Source organism: Galendromus occidentalis, unplaced genomic scaffold (genome assembly GCF_000255335.2).
Source record: "Galendromus occidentalis unplaced genomic scaffold, Mocc_1.1 scf7180000077464, whole genome shotgun sequence".
Classification (NCBI taxonomy): domain Eukaryota; kingdom Metazoa; phylum Arthropoda; class Arachnida; order Mesostigmata; family Phytoseiidae; genus Galendromus; species Galendromus occidentalis.
Genome location: NW_003805452.1, coordinates 618,461 through 634,029, shown reverse-complemented (window position 1 = coordinate 634,029; position 15,569 = coordinate 618,461). Strand labels below are relative to the sequence as shown.

The following is a 15,569-nucleotide window of genomic DNA, read 5'->3' as shown; positions in this document are numbered from 1 at the left end:
GGGCGAAGGAATTCAACGAGCCATTCTTCACTTGAAAACATCCGGACTGTGAAGAAACTGGACGTTCTGAGCATCAGCTACACCAATGTACGAACAACGACGAGTGTTACAAACAAGGAATGCCGAGAGCACGTTGTCACTATTTACAAACATCGGACTCGGGGGCGCGCACGTTCGATTCTCCGGTGCCGAGCTTGATCAAATGGGGAAAAGCCATCGTCCTCCTGCGTTTCCGCCGGCAGTTCGTCGTAGTACGTCGAGATTTGACATTGTGAATATCTGGAGAGTTTTCCAGATATCGCAAGGGCTGCCCAGACTTTTCGTATGCAAGCGTTACCCCGATGTCGGGAGGAGAGAAGAAACATTCTTTCTTCGAGCGACTGGGGCGCCACCCAGTTGCGGCCGGCTTCGTTGATCACCAGAAGAGCAGCAGCAGCCAGCAGCAGCAGTAGCCATCCATCCAGTTAGCAGAGCAGCAACAACACTAGCTGCTATCTTATATGTGTTGTCGTCGAGAGCTGTATTGCTGCTGACTGGACGACGAGGAGTCAGCGCCCCGCACTGACAGCGATCGGTCCGAATGATCGACCCAGGGAAAAAAAACTTTTGAGCCCACCGACTTCCCTCCAGCAACAATCGGCGGCGGCTGTGGTGGTGGTGGTGCTGGCGGTGGTGGCAGTGGCGACGAGGTCCTCCGAGGACCAAGTGCGATAATCACAAGGCCGCAAAATGGCTGATCGTCCAGGAGGTCTGTGCTCTCACATCGCCGAGCAACGGGACCTCGTAATGGAGTCGTACAAGATTGTCATTTCGTTTCTGATCTCGCCCGAGAGCAGGGAGAACCTCGAGAAGAGAGTGCAGCGCTTCAAGTGCTACACATGTGAATCGGTGGGAGCGAGGTGCCGATTGCACGCCTGTCTTCAGTGCTGTTACGTGGGTTGCCGTCTCTACAACCACAGTCAAGAACACCACGAAGAAAGCAATCACCATGTGGCGATTTCGTTGTCGCACGGTGTTTTATATTGTTACTTGTGCGCTGAATACGTCCACGATTATGAGTTCGATATCATAGCAATTAAGGCTCGACAAAGACTCGCCGACTTTTTGGATCTTAACGAATTTGTGCGCTCGGTTCCTCTATGGAATCCCAAGTACGGAGAATTGGAACTGTTGAGTTTGCAGCCGAAGCGGATGCGGGTCGATTCGAAAACGCCCATCGGTCTCCGAGGTCTGTACAATTTGGGCAACACCTGCTTCATGAACTGTATCATACAATGTTTAACGCACACCCCGTTCCTGAGGGAATACTTTCTGTCACAGCAGCATAAATGCATCCGTTCGAGTCCTGCTGACTGTCTCGTCTGTGAAATGTGCTCAATCTTTCAAGAATTCTACTCAGGGAAAATATTTCCTCATGTTCCGACGAGGCTCCTATACCTCGTCTGGACACACGCTCAGCACCTCGCCGGTTATGAGCAACAAGATGCTCACGAGTTTTTTATGGCTACCCTCAACCTCGTCCACAAGCATGCCAGCGGTACGGATATCCCCTACAGCGGAGGTTGTAACTGTATAATTGATGTGATCTTCACTGGAAGCCTGCAGTCAGACGTTGTGTGTCAGAGCTGCCACGGGGTTTCGACCACGATCGAGCCTTTCTGGGACATTTCTCTGGATTTGGGCCAACAAACAGCCGGTGACAGCCGAAAGCCTCGAAGTTTAGATCGAAAGAAACTCACTGACTGCCTGGAGAACTTCACCCGAGCAGAACATCTGGGTTCGGCGGCCAAAATCAAGTGTTCCAAGTGCAACTCGTATCAGGAGTCGACCAAACAGCTCACCTTCAAAAAACTTCCACTAGTAGTAAGTTTTCACCTGAAAAGATTCGAGCATTCGAAACTGCTGCATAAGAAAGTTTCGACTCCGATCGCCTTCCCCCAACAACTCGATCTGAGCCCCTACATGGCGAAACCAGAAGAACAGGAAGAAGCCGATCCGACGTCGACGTCGCACGATCCGTCGTTCTCTCGACCGCATACTTATTCTTTGTTTGGGGTCGTCATACATCAGGGTACGCTACAGACTGGACACTACACGGCGTATATCCGACAGAGTCCCAACGGATGGTTCAAGTGTGACGACTGTGAAATCAAGACCGCTACTATTGAGGAAGTTCTAAATTGTGAAGCGTACTTGCTGTTTTATCATAAAAAATACATTGAGTACGCCGTCGAATGATGATTGAGAATAATCCTGACAATCTGCCCAGGCTGTGCCCAGCCAATTCTCAGAACGAGATAGTTGGGTTCTCGTTCATTGAGGTAGTATTTATTTCCTCCCCACCTTGCTTTATGTATATACCTACTTATTTGACGGAGAGTCTCTCTATAGGAAAAGAAATGAGAAACAGTGAATTAATTATGTGAATGCGATCAGAGCGACACACCGGACTTGTTACCTAATGCTTAGCTTGAGAGCCTGTACAAGCATTTGTAAAATAAAAAAAGAATGTGTCGTTTACCCCTCATACGATAAAAGCCGTCTTTCCTCAGTATTCGCGAGGAGTAGTCTTCAGACGTTTTCGCTCAATTCACGTTGACAGAGCGTATTCGAAGATTCGTTCGTTGGTCGCGGTAGGAGTTCGCTCTTTTTATAGTAATCAACGGGGAGACGTCCTTCCGAGAGAAACCTGAGATCCGGGAACGATTGTTGGACCCCGTTAGTGGAAGGTGTATCGTAATGTCGATTGAGTGAGATTCGGCTCGTTCGACAAACTCACTAACTCCAGCAATATCTATTGACCATACTGGTCGATCGCTCGTCGAAAAAAAAAATCCCGTTTGCTCTAGTCCGGGGTCAAATCCATCGACTTCCGGCTGTGAATCCAGCTCGGCGAAAGAATTATTTAGGAAAAGCGACGCGAGCGTCCTGAAGGCTAGGTAGAAGGAGAAATCCCCCGATCCGTGGCTTTCTCGAAGTTCAGGATCTGCAAAATCACTGCGAGAAATTCGAAGCGGAATCTTGAGGCAGCGTCGGAGCTCCATGATTTTTCACAATATTTATTTCGATAGGTACGGAACTCAGTGTACGGGAATCATTGACGAATGAGCAGAGCTCGAATGAGGCGGGCGGTCGATCGGAATCGATCCTTGCTCCCTCAAGAATAAAATGGATCTCACCCTCACGACGCGAAAATCCTCCTGACACCGAGGAATCGATTCCTCGTCACTGCATCGGCAACATGAGCGCTTCCGGGAAAGCATCTCTCCCCTGTACGGCGTCACCTGGATAAGATTTTCTGAGGGTTCTCTGCCCAGAGCATGCCTCATCATCCATGAGAGAGCATATGATTTTCGGTGAAGAGGTTGAATCCCCTCCGTTCCATTCAAGAAAAACCGAGACGCATCAATCGTCTGAATGTGCTCGGGCCCGTCCACCTGCCCTTCACGAAGAGCTTCCAATATATAGCGGGGATGATATCCTTTTTGAGAACGTACATGCTCCGTCTCTCCTTGGCTTGATTGAATGGGAATGTCTCCATCGGTTCTGATGTGAATCCGTTGAATTCTAGAAAGAAGCGTCCTATTAGATATTGGTTCATCAAATGAACGGATCTGATCTCTGGTTCTCGCTTGAAGAGCTGGTGGAAGCTGTCTAGAAGAGGACCAGCCGCGGTGCACCAGGAGAGCGTCAGATAACTCCTCATCGAACAGGTCGTCCGAAATCGGAACGAGCCGAGACGGTCCCTAGGCTGTATGGTCCGACTACTCGAATTCACCTCGGATGATCCCTCCAGACGGTGGTTCGCTCGGATAGGGTACACTTTGGCTATTTTCAGATACGATGGAAAGCAACCGAATTATCCCGGACGCTGTACACCAAAGGGGCATCGATTCTCCTCAATGCCATCGGGTGGCTCGAATCGGCCCGGCTCCAGTACTCACCCGCCAAAATGCAATTCTCGAAACCCGTGGTCAGCGGACACGAAGTGTAGCCGTTATAGGCCGCTTTCAATTCCTCGCCTCGTGATCTGGAAACGACATTGTCGGCCAAGACACCCAAACACGCCGCAACAGCTGCTGCGGTTTTTGGAAGACCATTGGTGCAGTCTCCTATTGCGAAGACGTTGTCGAATTTCTTGTGCTGTAGAGTCAGTTTGTCGATGTCGACAAAGCCCGTAGCCTCGGCTAGAGAACTCCGCGCAACCTCTCTAAGAGGATACATCGGAGGAGTCACGTGCAACAGTTCGTAGCTCATGGAAACTCGGGTCTTGTCGGCTCTCTCAAAGACGGCCTCTCTGATGTCTGGACGAACTCGAACGAGATTGTGTTGCAGATTGACAATTATTTCTTTCTCTTCTACGACTTTCCAGAGGGCATCGGCGTATTTCTTCACTCCGAAGAGAACACCTCCAGCCGTATTGTAGATAATTTTCGCGTCTTCTCGCTTGTCGGCTTTAGACAGGAACTCATCTGTCAGATATGCGATTTTCTGAGGGGCTCCGGGGCATTTGATCTGCGTTGCGGGAAAAGTGAAAATCGCGTTGCCTGCTTTGAAATTCTTGAGCACTTCAATCATCCTGGGAGCCGTCTCCGGAGAGTATATGCTGCCGACGTTCGGGGTCTTCAAGCCTTCTTCGAGTCCGGGAATGCTCGAGAAGTCTGGATGGATGCCGGTCGCCACCACGAGCATGTCGTATTTTATTGTAGTTCCGTTTTTCGTCACTATGAAATTTTGCGATGGATCGAAACTGTCCACGGCTTCTTTGATCCATTTAACATTGGTCGGCATTACCTGGAATGAGGCGTTTGAAAACTCTTTCGATTTCGGACTTTCGCTCGAGAGGAATATATTGCGGCCGAAGGAAAATTTTCAACCAGGATACATAAGAATGTTGGAAGATAATTCGAAGACCGAATCACCTGTTCCATGGGTTTTCTGCAGTCATCGAGACTTTTGAGGCCTCCACCGACGAGAGTGAAGTACGGCTGGTAGTAATGATGATCTGCCGGATCCAATATCGTCGTCTTGAACTTTTTTCCGAGTATCGCTGCCGCCCCCAAGCCTCCTGATCCGGCGCCAACTATCAATAATTGACAGTGTTTCGTGCTTTCGGATGACAGGCATCGACGTCCGATATGCCGAGCAAGCTGAACCTTCGATAACATCTTGAAGACAAAGTTTTGTTATATCACCAAATCCCATCGATTCCATCGGCCGGAGACGAGCAAATCCCGAAACAAGGAGGCATATTCGGAAAGCCCTCGGGAAGAGAGCAGCATTCTCAAGGTCTCATTTGTCGGTCGAGATCCGAATTCCACAATGGGTACTCATGGCGCTCGTCCGCGCCAGAGTTTTCGTACGAAATTTTCGCGGGACCTCTATAGAAACAGGTGATCGATAGTGCAGCTCCCTTATGCACTTGATAGACGTACACCGGTGGTCACTGCATACCACGGAAACTCAAAAATAATGCGCTGACAGGTTGCTATGGCAGTAAGAATACGACTAGACGATAAGAGGCTGGCTGCCGGAAATCAATGGCAAGGTCGTCATTCAAATCAGCTGTTCCTTGCGGATGTTGTTCCTATGTACATCACAGGGAATAATCCAGGTGAGGTCCATCCAGCGAACGCTGCCCCGACCTCTGGCTGACTCAGTGAGCCAAACGCTGCTGACTAAGTCGAATGAGGGATAAGAGAACTCACTTTTCTCGATGTTTTGAAGAGCTCAAGATGGTCACGCACTGGCACTCCGCTCTGGCGCTCTGTACAGACGCTACGCGCTCCTTTGTGCGACGTCAAGTAGCAGACGAAGCCGCTCGACGCTCTCGTCGGCTTCCCGCGGCGAGAAGATTGGGCTAGATCGAGCGGCCCCCACAGCTCCGCGCGATCCGCGAGGTGAAATCGTCAAAGGTCCAGAAGTCTGAAGACATGATTTTCGTCCCCACAGGCCCTCCTAATTGGGGAGCAGAACATTCTCATGGAGATTCGATTTTGTGAAGATTCGAGAATCGCTCCACTGCAAGTGGTGCTTCTAGTCGATTTCTGCTGGGGCGATTTCCGGAGCCATTGAGTCCCCCACAGTGTCGTAATGCCGTACTGACAGCCCCCGGTTTTCGATGAACCGAAAAATCAGAGGATATCATCTTATCGACAAGGCAGAGATGGGTCCGTGAATGTCTTAATGAAATCCTTCACTGTGGATCAAGCTGTTCCCCTGGAGTGGGAATCCTCAGATGGTCGATGTCTGGGTTAGGAACCTAAACTCTCGCAGGATGCGATGTGTTTCAGTTCTGCGTGCGGGCCCGCGTACACCATATTGGTGGGTTTGAGCACATCCGCGGAGGTCGCTCTTCTTGAGGACGACCCAGAAACGACGAGATTCCGTGTTCGTAGCGAGAAATCTACGGAAATGAATTCCCGCTGAAACCGAAGACCTCAGCCGGATCCTTACCGCCTGCATCCAAGGTGGATAGGCTGATAAGCGTGATTCTGCGGATGTTTCATCTCACACGGCCGAGTAGGGAATGGGAGCGCCCGACAGGGCTCGAACGTTCCGCAGAGATCATCGTTGCATGGATTTCTACATTCGAACTTCGGACCCCTGCCACCAGATGGTACCCACTCCTTCCAGCGGCCGCCGCGCTTATGGTGCTCAATTAGCGAATAATTCCGCGGGAATTACGATTTGACACCAAGAGTGGTTTCCCTGAGTGCCTAGATGGGTCTAATCGGTGAACTCGGAGCTTCAAGTTCTCCGACAACTCCCTCAGAGGCGACACCACGACCTAAGCCAGGGATGGCTCCGCGACCCCCTTCGGACGACCACTTTGCCTCGCGACCCCCTGAGAAGAACACCTACTTCAAAATTGAGATCGACTTTCTTTATCACCACATCTTCCGATTATAGTATGGTGCTATTCCGTACAATACTCGTTCCTTCAATTTCAATGCGAGATTTGCTTCTGCTTGTCTTAAACACGCGACTTGAGATCGGGTTGAGCATCCGTGACCGCGAGACGAAGAGCGGCGTGAACATCCAATCTACAGCGTAGCTTTGTCTTTATGATCGACGAGAACTCGTAGGGAAGCTCGGAGCGAAGGCTGGAAAGGAGGGGTCCCAGTACCCCCCCTTCCCCCGGGGGGGTCTCCGAGACCCCCCTCGGGGTCGGGACCCCCGGTTGCGGATCCCTGATCTAAGCGGAACGAATGTCGAGCGATCATCCTCCTTTTTCATGGGAAGAGAGACGCCCGGCCCTCTTGCACCGGAGAGTTCTGCCTCGATCGAATCAAGTCTTTTTCCCTGTTTGTTCCACAGGCACGAGAGAGACGGCCGTCCAGTTCCTGTGGTCCTGGGCCTTCTCATCCACCACGGGCCGTACCCACACCCAAGACAAAAGCGCGATTGACCTTCGCGACTATTTTTCCTGAGGGGGACGGTGCAAGAATATGAGGGTCAACAGTCGCTCATATTGCAGTCGTTTCTCACATCGTAGCTCGCTGTTTGCGAAATCGGATTCCCGATTTTTTCTCCTTCAAGGGTTCCGGCTCGAGCTGAATGGGAAGAAGTTTATCCGCCTCTAGGAAGGATTTTGCCGACTCGGTCGCTTACAAGGTGCGAATCTCCTCTTCATACTCGGAAGTTCACAAGAAAGCAATGAGACCGGAAATTATTCGCATCGAAAATGCTCCCGAAGCTAAAGATTCACATTGATATCGATGAGAGACTGCGTCGGGGTATCCTACCCGCTCAAAATAAGTTTCGTGCGAGGAAATATGAAACAATGATACCATACCATGCTCCTAGCTTCATTTTCTGCGGAAAAAAACGATCATTGTCAACGTCATTTGTCTCGATTACGAAATGTGTTTCTGCCGCGATGACCTATCGGGAATTTCCAAATCAGCGTCCTCACTGAGTATGCGTGAGTGAGAGGGGAGACTGTTTCTTGAATCGGTCGAGCATGATGGTTCGGATGCCATTATCTTGGGGACGGTATCCTTCGCAGTTGGACACCGAGAGTCAGTTGTGATGAAGACTGTGGACCCTACGATGAGCCGAGTCCCGAGTCTTTAAAGCAGGGGTGCTCTAGCTGCATTTCGAGAGCTTCCTCCATGCGCTCAGCGAGCGGCTCCTGATAAGACTAGCTTGCCCGGGCTCGTAGACTCCGAGGCATTGCACATGGAACTAGACGCCTACGATCGCTCTGAAAGACATAATATTCCCATTGCATTGGCATCCGATTGGTGAGAGATCTCTCTCGGATCCCGTTCAGGGAAACTGTGCTGGAATTTCTCCAGAGGATATCCTCGCGCCAAGAGGAACATCTCTCCGAAAATTCTAAGCCAATCAGGATTGAAACTCGAGACCTCGATCAGTTTCAGCGATTCATCCATGTATTAGTCTGATAGCGAGTTTTGACGCGTCTTCTAGAATCTAGGAGTCTTCTAGAATCTTCCGGCGAGGATACGGGACCGGAACTCCGTCAGGTAGAATCTCCGGGCCAGAAAATCCTAGCGATATACCGTAGTGATAAGCGATAAGGCAACGGCGGGGTTCATCCCGAATTTGGCTGCCTGGCTTGACGGCTGACGTATCCTTTCGGAGGAATGCGTTCATCCGCGACTGCCAGAGCCAAACTTCCTACACCCGGCACGAGTGCGTTGGTCGTCGACAGTGTGATTGCCATTCATCGTCTTGCATTCGAGAGGAGCAGCGCGTACCGAACTGGGAATCTCAAAACATTGACAAGGACTGGTTTCGGGGAACGGAGCAACGATAATCGTGATGCGAGCCTGTATCTTCATCATAGGTCTGCTCGGCGTCGTTTTCGAAGCGAACGCTCTGTACGACTCCAGAGACGATGTCGTCGAGGTGAGTCCAGAGATTCTTGACCCAACCTCAGAGTAACTTTTTTTTGACGATCCTCCGGTGTGAATAGGGGGCAGGCTCTGTTCTTCCTCCGATCGGTGCCGCGTCCCCACGCGGTCATGATTTGCCGTTTCATCCTCGACGATTTTCCGCGATGCAGACATCGCTCCCGAAAGTACACGTCAACTTAGTGACGTGACAAAGGGTTCCGATCTGTGGGCTCCGTAAGGACTAACAATGAAACTCCTAGGAACCATGTGTTCAGGAATTCGTGTCTCAGCGACGAGAGCACGATGAGTTCCCGTAAAATGTCACGCTCGCCGAGGACCGTGTATTGTCGCGTTCCACGGTCCAGGCCGATGACCCCGACCGCAAGGCGGTTTCGGAGCTCCTTTTACTGGGCTTCATCCGGTCGAGCGTCATCGTTGTCAACGGCCGTAGACTTTGAGGGCAAAATCGATCTTTGAACTGTCAGGAGCAGAATTCCTCATCGCCTGATTTGATCAAGATGCTTCCCACACCAGACGTAATCCAAGGAATGTGAATTAACCGATACTCATTTCTTACAGCTGACACCGGATACTTTCAGCAAGCGTGTCCTCAACGGAGACCAAGTATGGATAGTGGAGTTCTTCGCACCCTGGTGTGGTCACTGCAAGAATCTCGCACCCGAATACAAAAAAGCAGCGCGAGCTCTCAAGGGCATTGCTGGAGTCGGAGCTGTGGACGCAGACCAACACAAATCTCTGCCTGGTCAATACGGAGTCCGAGGCTTTCCCACATTGAAAATCTTCGTACCTGGAAATTCTAAACCTATCGAATACCAAGGCGCCCGAACCGCTGATGGCATCGCCGATGCCGTTCTCCGCGAAATGAAAAATCTTGTCAACAAGAAGCTCGGCAAAAGTTCCGGATCTGGCGGTTCATCGTCGGGATCCGGGGGCTCAGGAAACGACAAAGACGTGGTTCAACTGACGTCGGAGAACTTCCGGAAATTGGTGCTCGACTCGAAGGACATCTGGCTCGTCGAGTTCTACGCTCCATGGTGCGGACACTGTAAAAACCTTGCGCCTCATTGGGCTAAGGCCGCAACTCAGTTGAAGGGGCAAGTGAAGCTCGGAGCCGTTGATTCCACGGTCTACCAAGAACTCGCTCAGGAATACGGCGTTCGCGGCTATCCGACGATCAAATACTTCCCCGCTGGACCTAAGGACAGCAACTCGGCTGAGGAATACAACGGCGGCCGAACTGCAGACGATATCGTTGCCTGGGCATCTGAGAAAGCAGCCGAGAACGCTCCTCCACCCGAGGTTGTCCAGCTTACCAACGAAAAGGTGAGTGATCTCTGCAGCGGATTTCTGCACTTATCCGTTTGTCGCGAGAAATAATTCACATTCGTCGTCGCTCATCTCCTTGATGCTCTCTGACGGTCATGTTTTCCTTCTTTTCCCTCAGGTTCTCAACGCCGCTTGCTCGGACAATCAGCTCTGCATCGTGGCCGTCTTGCCGCACATCTTGGATTGCCAGTCCTCATGCCGGAACGATTTCATCACCGAGCTCAAGAAGCTTGCCGAAAAGTACAAGAAACAGAAATGGGGCTGGGTATGGTCGGAAGCCATGGCTCAACCGAAAGTGGAGGAAGCTCTCGAGATCGGAGGATTTGGCTACCCTGCACTCGCTGTCATGAACTCACGTAAGATGAAGTACTCGCTCATGCGTGGCTCGTTCTCCTTCGACGGAATCAACGAGTTCCTCCGGGAAGTTTCCTTCGGAAGAGGACGCAGCGCGCCTGTGGCTGGAGCGAAATTGCCCGAAGTCCAGTCGATTGAAGCATGGGACGGAAAAGACGGCAAGCTTGATGAGCCCGACGATATTGATCTCTCCGATGTGTCCCTTGATGAGGAAGAAAATCCCGCGAAACACAACGAGCTTTGAGCTGACCCGCGGAGCATCAACAACCGTTCTCTTCCACATGGTCTCTCTGTAAAGGCGTTGTCGCGTTCCATCCCTCGCGGCATCGAGCTGTAATTTTGTAACTTCTGGGGAGGGTAGGAGTCATGGAACACGGAAAATCAAGGTCGGAACGCGCAGAGAGATATATTTTTCTTCTCGATGAATGCAGGCTGCGAGCTTCTCCTGAATTCAGGAAAATGCTCCTTCGGAAACTTCAACAACTCATTTGTTTGCTTGTCGCAACTCACATGAATTTTCTGACTGTACATACATAGCTTAGCGGATTAAATAAAAGAGCGAAATCCATTTCCATCAGATGGATTCCGCAGGCGAATGTCTACGAGGATTACGGCAGTCTTCCCTCGAGAGAAACTCGGAATATGGTGTACTAACCATTGTTTCGTTCGCCCACCTGACGAGAGATGCCATCGGCGAACTCCGAAGCGTGCGCAAACCACACCATCTCCTCCACTTGAGACGGCTGATGACGATACGAGAGCTCATCTTTCTAAACACGAAATTGAATCAACAATTATTCATGAGCTTTCTCAGGACTCTACGAGGGGGGATAAGAATCGAGCCGAAGAAGCATCGCAAGGATACAGGACCGATTGTCCTGCGTCTGTCTTCATCTCCCGTTATGCAATCCTCTGACACTTGTCTAGCGGGAATCAGTGGAGAACTCCATGAGTTATAGTGCTGCAAAAGCGGACGAGATTCGTTTCCATGGAGAAGAATTTCTGCGGAATAATCCCCCTAGATTTTTAAGACGTTTCAACATCGAGATGCTGCGGCTGTTCCCCGAATATATACATCGCGGGATATCTTCCAGTCATCATCTCGCCGCATCAAGTTTCGCAGCTACGTGCATCGCTTCGAAAGAGCGGAATCAGAGAAGTGCCTGGCAAGCGAAACAGGCAGCTCAGTTAGAAGATGTTGATCACACCATCCTTAAATTCAAAGGGTTCACTGCTCAAGGAATACCCATCACGGAACCGAGTAATACGGCAACGATGCTAGACTCCAGAGAAAATTGGGGACTGATGTCGAAGAGCATCAGGCGCCGAAATGTTCCTATGTCGAAAGAAAGACTAAGAGGGAGAAATGAGGGCACAAAACCTTGAAGGTAGCCTCGAGCAAGAAGACATCAGAACGATCTTAATGATTAGCGTCGGATGAACAAGGGACAGAGGCTGTGAGCCTGGAGCAGTAATCTACCGAGAGGGGAATGAAAAGGTCAGGGTTCAGGGAGGTGAGGAGCCCAATCAGCCCAATCTAACGGTCATTGCCGCGCTGTCTGGGACGGCTTCCTCCTTCCTCCTAGATGAAACTTGGTGAGCGTAGGATGATCCGCGCGTATCGATGCGCGATTTTTCGAGCGAAGATCATCTCGACACTGACTGCTGTGAAATTTCCTTTCCCGCCCCGAATAAGGGAACCTGATTCTTTCGAGTTCGCTCCCGTCGACAAGATTCGTGATGGCGCAGGCTGTCTAAATCGCGCAATGGATGTACTTGCAAGAAGACAAAAGAATGCAATTTCAATTGCGACTCCGAGGTGCACGAGAGACCTCACTCCTGCTGTCCCTGATCCATTCAAGAATATCCGTCACAAATGTATTCTGCTTCCAGCATTGCCTGATCCTAATCTACCGCAGAATATTTTCTACGTCAACACCTCCTCCTGCGAAGAGGATCAGTCTCTCGGTTCGTCTCTCTGAAGACACGACGCGAACTGTCTCGCGTATATGAGTCGCTCTCGGGCACGGTCGTTGTGATGCGACCATCATAAGGACCCAGGAGGAGACAAACAGTCTCCTGAGCTCTGCGGCACCGCGAAATGACCAAGCAATGCCAGTTGCTCATAAATACGCAACCCTACGAAACGATGCACTCTAATCTAAAGTTTCGCTCCGTTTGGGTGGCGTCGTGCAGACCTCAAATCTTCGGTGGAACCTTTCAAAGGAGCTGTGTAGATTCTGATACTGCTGACGATTCTGGCTATATTAGTGCCAATGATTTTGTGGCTCGGGCTCGTTACTTTTCGAGAAACTCCTATAAAAATTCGAGCGAACTTCACGTGGTTTTCGCATTCATGTAGTCTCAACCCAGCGCTGATTTTCGTCGTCAATGCAGTCCCGATGTCAATGCAGCCGCCGGCATCCGTGAGTGTTGCCCAGCAACCCGCTGAAGGAATGCTCGAATCCGCAGATAAGCCTTTTATTCACTTTTCTCTGGTGCTGCGGAGTTGACCTATGCTACGCTTTCTCCTCGATTTGTACAGACATAATGATGTAGCGTTGACTGAACACACACGCGCTCCTATTTGTGGGTCTTCGAATAATTTCACATCTAGAGAGCTCGCACGTCTCTAACGGTGACAGCTCTCGCGGTGAAAAGCGTCCTAATCATTTTTCTCGATGATGGTGATGATGATGATGTATTCCTCCCGACCGCGATAGTATTTCATTACTCTTCGCCAAACAATTCGCAGATCCCCTCTTCTGGGTCTAGAGTGAAGTTGAAGTCATATTCACTCAGCGGGGGCGACAAACTCGTGAACGGTGGCGTACATTTCATCAGGAGATCATCGTAGTCTTTCAGATCCTGCAAGGAGTAAGGGGAGAAATGGATCACTCAATTCCGAGCACAGCCGACATCGAGCGTCTATGTCCCTCATGGATGCTGACCTTGAATATATCGATTTCTTCTTCGGTTTCTGTGATTGGGATAATCGCCTCGTCTTTCTTCGATTGTTTGGGAGGTTTTGATGAATCTATGGCCGTCGGGGTCGAGGCCGACAATGCGCCGTTGCCTCGTGTTCTTTTCCGACCGGGCGTCTGATGAGAGAGGGGATTATGGAAAACGGTGATCTCATAGAGCACATTGCGAAGATAACAATTAGAAATGTCTCTGAAGCGATGCGCGGGGGACTCCCCCAAGAAGCCAATACTCACGGGAGTTTGTTCTTCCTCTGGACGTACTTTCTTCGCCGGACTAAGAGTTCGTTTCTCTTTCGTTTCACTCTCCTCTGTGATCGTTTCCTTGATCAAACTCTCCAGAGCGTCGCCCACGTTCACAACTGCCTTCTCTTCATCTTTTTCGAGCCTCGCGACGTTGGTGCCCAACGGATTGGGCTCCTTGTCTATCAGATGGACCTCCACGGGACCGTGGTCGCTTTTACAGTGGACATAAAACGAGTTTGTCTCTTCCTCACGGTGACTCGATGGATCGAAAACTTTCAGGGTCGTGTCGGCAGGTCCGCGAATCGTCAAGATGCTCCCGGCTTCCATGACGTCCCACAAGTCTCTGTACGATATGTAGGCTTTCCCCCGATTCGATATATCCTCCCTGTGTGGATTTAGGCGGGTGAGATCGATGCGTGGCGCCATTCACCCCCGGGGAGAAATTCCGGCCGCGCAACACAAAAAAGAATGAGGGTTTGGTTCGTTCATCTATCACTCACTTGACGTTGACAACAGACTGTTTCGCCTGTTTCAGATGATCGTCCAAGGCATCTTCGATCTTCTTCAACTCCTCGACCTGAGCCGAGAATTCCAGCCGGCGCTGCGTGAGTTCCTCCGTATTGCATCCCGGACCGCCTCCCCTTCAAAATATAGAGTCGTTACGCAGAGCCCGACTAGGATCCCTGTCACAGGGGCGATCACTTTTTGTGCACATCGGTGCGGTATCGGTAATGTGAAGAACCTATACTCACTTCCATATGATTGAATTTTTGGTTTTCTTCTCGATGAGACCGATGCCCTCGAGTACATTCGTGATATCGTATATCCGTCGCTTCTGACGTACTTCGAGAACCTCGACTGCCTGCGAATCGATTCAGCTTTATCGTAAGTATTTGGCGGTGGCCGGCGTTGAGCTTCAGAAAATTATATTCGAGAAGCGCGCCCTCGGGATCTAGAGAGCGTGGCGCCGGACACATTCGGAGGCGGGAGTCGCGGCTGTATGTTCATTGTCCCCTGATCGTGTATGAATCGCCCATCCGATCGTGATTGAAGATCTAGACCGGCTCCCCAGCCCATCCGATAGCTGGGCGTCCGAAATCGCAGCCAGGCAAGGAAACTCATCCCGTAGAAGAAAATTGCGACCGGCTCGCAAGACGATGCGAAGGAGGCGCGACGAAACTCGGAAAGACTGAATAATCGAATCGCAATTCGCTCCAGGGGCGTGGGAGGATTCGATCAGGCAACGATGAGTCGATAAGTATATGGCAACGGTGGGTGGATTCGGAGATGAACATGATTCTTCAACCAATTTGAACTTGGCGGTTTCGTTCGGGTCTAGACGCGGCCAACCCAAATTTGAATCCCCTCCCGCCGAAGGACAGTCTCCTTCAGGCGGTGTCATTTCGGATCCGATGCCCCGCGACGCCTCCACTTACTGTTTTGAGGTCTAGAACACCTTCTGGGGCTTCTTTCAAGAGGTCTACGAACTTGGTTGTCAATAAACCAAGTGATTTTTCCGTTCGAAGGAGAGTTTGATCCACCGCCATCTTCAATGTTGTTGGTGGTGCTGCTCTGCTGGCGGTGGTAGTGTTGGTTGGTGACGGCGACCGGCAGGGCGGCTAGGTGATAGCGCCGCGGATCAATGCATTCGTTCTCGTCTGCCGTGAGCGGGCGGCCGGCGAGGCCGCGCAGCTGTCGGCCATCTCGCTCCACGATAAAATACGACGTACGTAGCACGTTGACGTAGACCATTCGGAGAGTGATAGATTCGAGGATG

The 15,569-nt window shown here is 50.9% G+C and overlaps 4 protein-coding genes across 4 annotated transcripts; 2 read left to right on the top strand and 2 right to left on the bottom strand.

The window, feature by feature from the left end:
* The first annotated feature begins 434 nt into the window (after positions 1 to 434).
* On the top strand, positions 435 to 2,527 carry not (ubiquitin carboxyl-terminal hydrolase nonstop). Its single transcript, XM_018639940.1, has one exon. It carries the CDS (start codon positions 730 to 732, stop codon positions 2,236 to 2,238), a length of 1,509 nt encoding a protein of 502 aa, XP_018495456.1. The 5' UTR covers positions 435 to 729; the 3' UTR covers positions 2,239 to 2,527.
* Positions 2,528 to 3,260: 733 nt separating this feature from the next.
* Sqor (Sulfide quinone oxidoreductase) lies at positions 3,261 to 5,763 on the bottom strand. Its single transcript, XM_018639941.1, has 4 exons — positions 5,709 to 5,763; positions 4,923 to 5,168; positions 3,945 to 4,794; positions 3,261 to 3,567 (listed from the first exon to the last, which is right to left on the bottom strand). The coding sequence occupies exons 2-4, from the start codon at positions 5,166 to 5,168 to the stop codon at positions 3,386 to 3,388; spliced, it is 1,278 nt and encodes a 425-aa protein (XP_018495457.1). The 5' UTR covers positions 5,709 to 5,763; the 3' UTR covers positions 3,261 to 3,385.
* Positions 5,764 to 8,668: 2,905 nt separating this feature from the next.
* On the top strand, positions 8,669 to 11,167 carry LOC100899980 (protein disulfide-isomerase A6 homolog). The gene is made up of 3 exons (XM_003744302.2): positions 8,669 to 8,877; positions 9,444 to 10,208; positions 10,330 to 11,167. The coding sequence occupies exons 1-3, from the start codon at positions 8,791 to 8,793 to the stop codon at positions 10,807 to 10,809; spliced, it is 1,332 nt and encodes a 443-aa protein (XP_003744350.1). The 5' UTR covers positions 8,669 to 8,790; the 3' UTR covers positions 10,810 to 11,167.
* A 1,868-nt stretch (positions 11,168 to 13,035) lies between these two features.
* On the bottom strand, positions 13,036 to 15,355 carry LOC100899844 (transcription factor E2F4). The gene is made up of 6 exons (XM_003744301.1): positions 15,229 to 15,355; positions 14,545 to 14,654; positions 14,293 to 14,433; positions 13,784 to 14,177; positions 13,517 to 13,666; positions 13,036 to 13,433 (listed from the first exon to the last, which is right to left on the bottom strand). The coding sequence occupies exons 1-6, from the start codon at positions 15,337 to 15,339 to the stop codon at positions 13,296 to 13,298; spliced, it is 1,044 nt and encodes a 347-aa protein (XP_003744349.1). The 5' UTR covers positions 15,340 to 15,355; the 3' UTR covers positions 13,036 to 13,295.
* Between the last annotated feature and the right edge of the window lie 214 nt (positions 15,356 to 15,569).

Coding starts and splice junctions, on each gene's coding strand:
- LOC100899844 (XM_003744301.1), bottom strand. CDS start 15,339: ATGGCGGTGGATCAAACTCTCCTTCGAACGGAAAAATCACTTGGTTTA. Junction 14,434..14,544: donor AAAAATTCAATCATATGGAA/GTGAGTATAGGT, acceptor TATATTTTGAAG/GGGAGGCGGTCCGGGATGCA. Junction 13,434..13,516: donor AAGAAATCGATATATTCAAG/GTCAGCATCCAT, acceptor TACTCCTTGCAG/GATCTGAAAGACTACGATGA.
- not (XM_018639940.1), top strand. CDS start 730: ATGGCTGATCGTCCAGGAGGTCTGTGCTCTCACATCGCCGAGCAACGG.
- Sqor (XM_018639941.1), bottom strand. CDS start 5,168: ATGTTATCGAAGGTTCAGCTTGCTCGGCATATCGGACGTCGATGCCTG. Junction 4,795..4,922: donor GCAGAAAACCCATGGAACAG/GTGATTCGGTCT, acceptor GCCTCATTCCAG/GTAATGCCGACCAATGTTAA. Junction 3,568..3,944: donor CGAGAATTGCATTTTGGCGG/GTGAGTACTGGA, acceptor GCTTCTTTCTAG/AATTCAACGGATTCACATCA.
- LOC100899980 (XM_003744302.2), top strand. CDS start 8,791: ATGCGAGCCTGTATCTTCATCATAGGTCTGCTCGGCGTCGTTTTCGAA. Junction 8,878..9,443: donor CCAGAGACGATGTCGTCGAG/GTGAGTCCAGAG, acceptor CATTTCTTACAG/CTGACACCGGATACTTTCAG. Junction 10,209..10,329: donor TCCAGCTTACCAACGAAAAG/GTGAGTGATCTC, acceptor CTTTTCCCTCAG/GTTCTCAACGCCGCTTGCTC.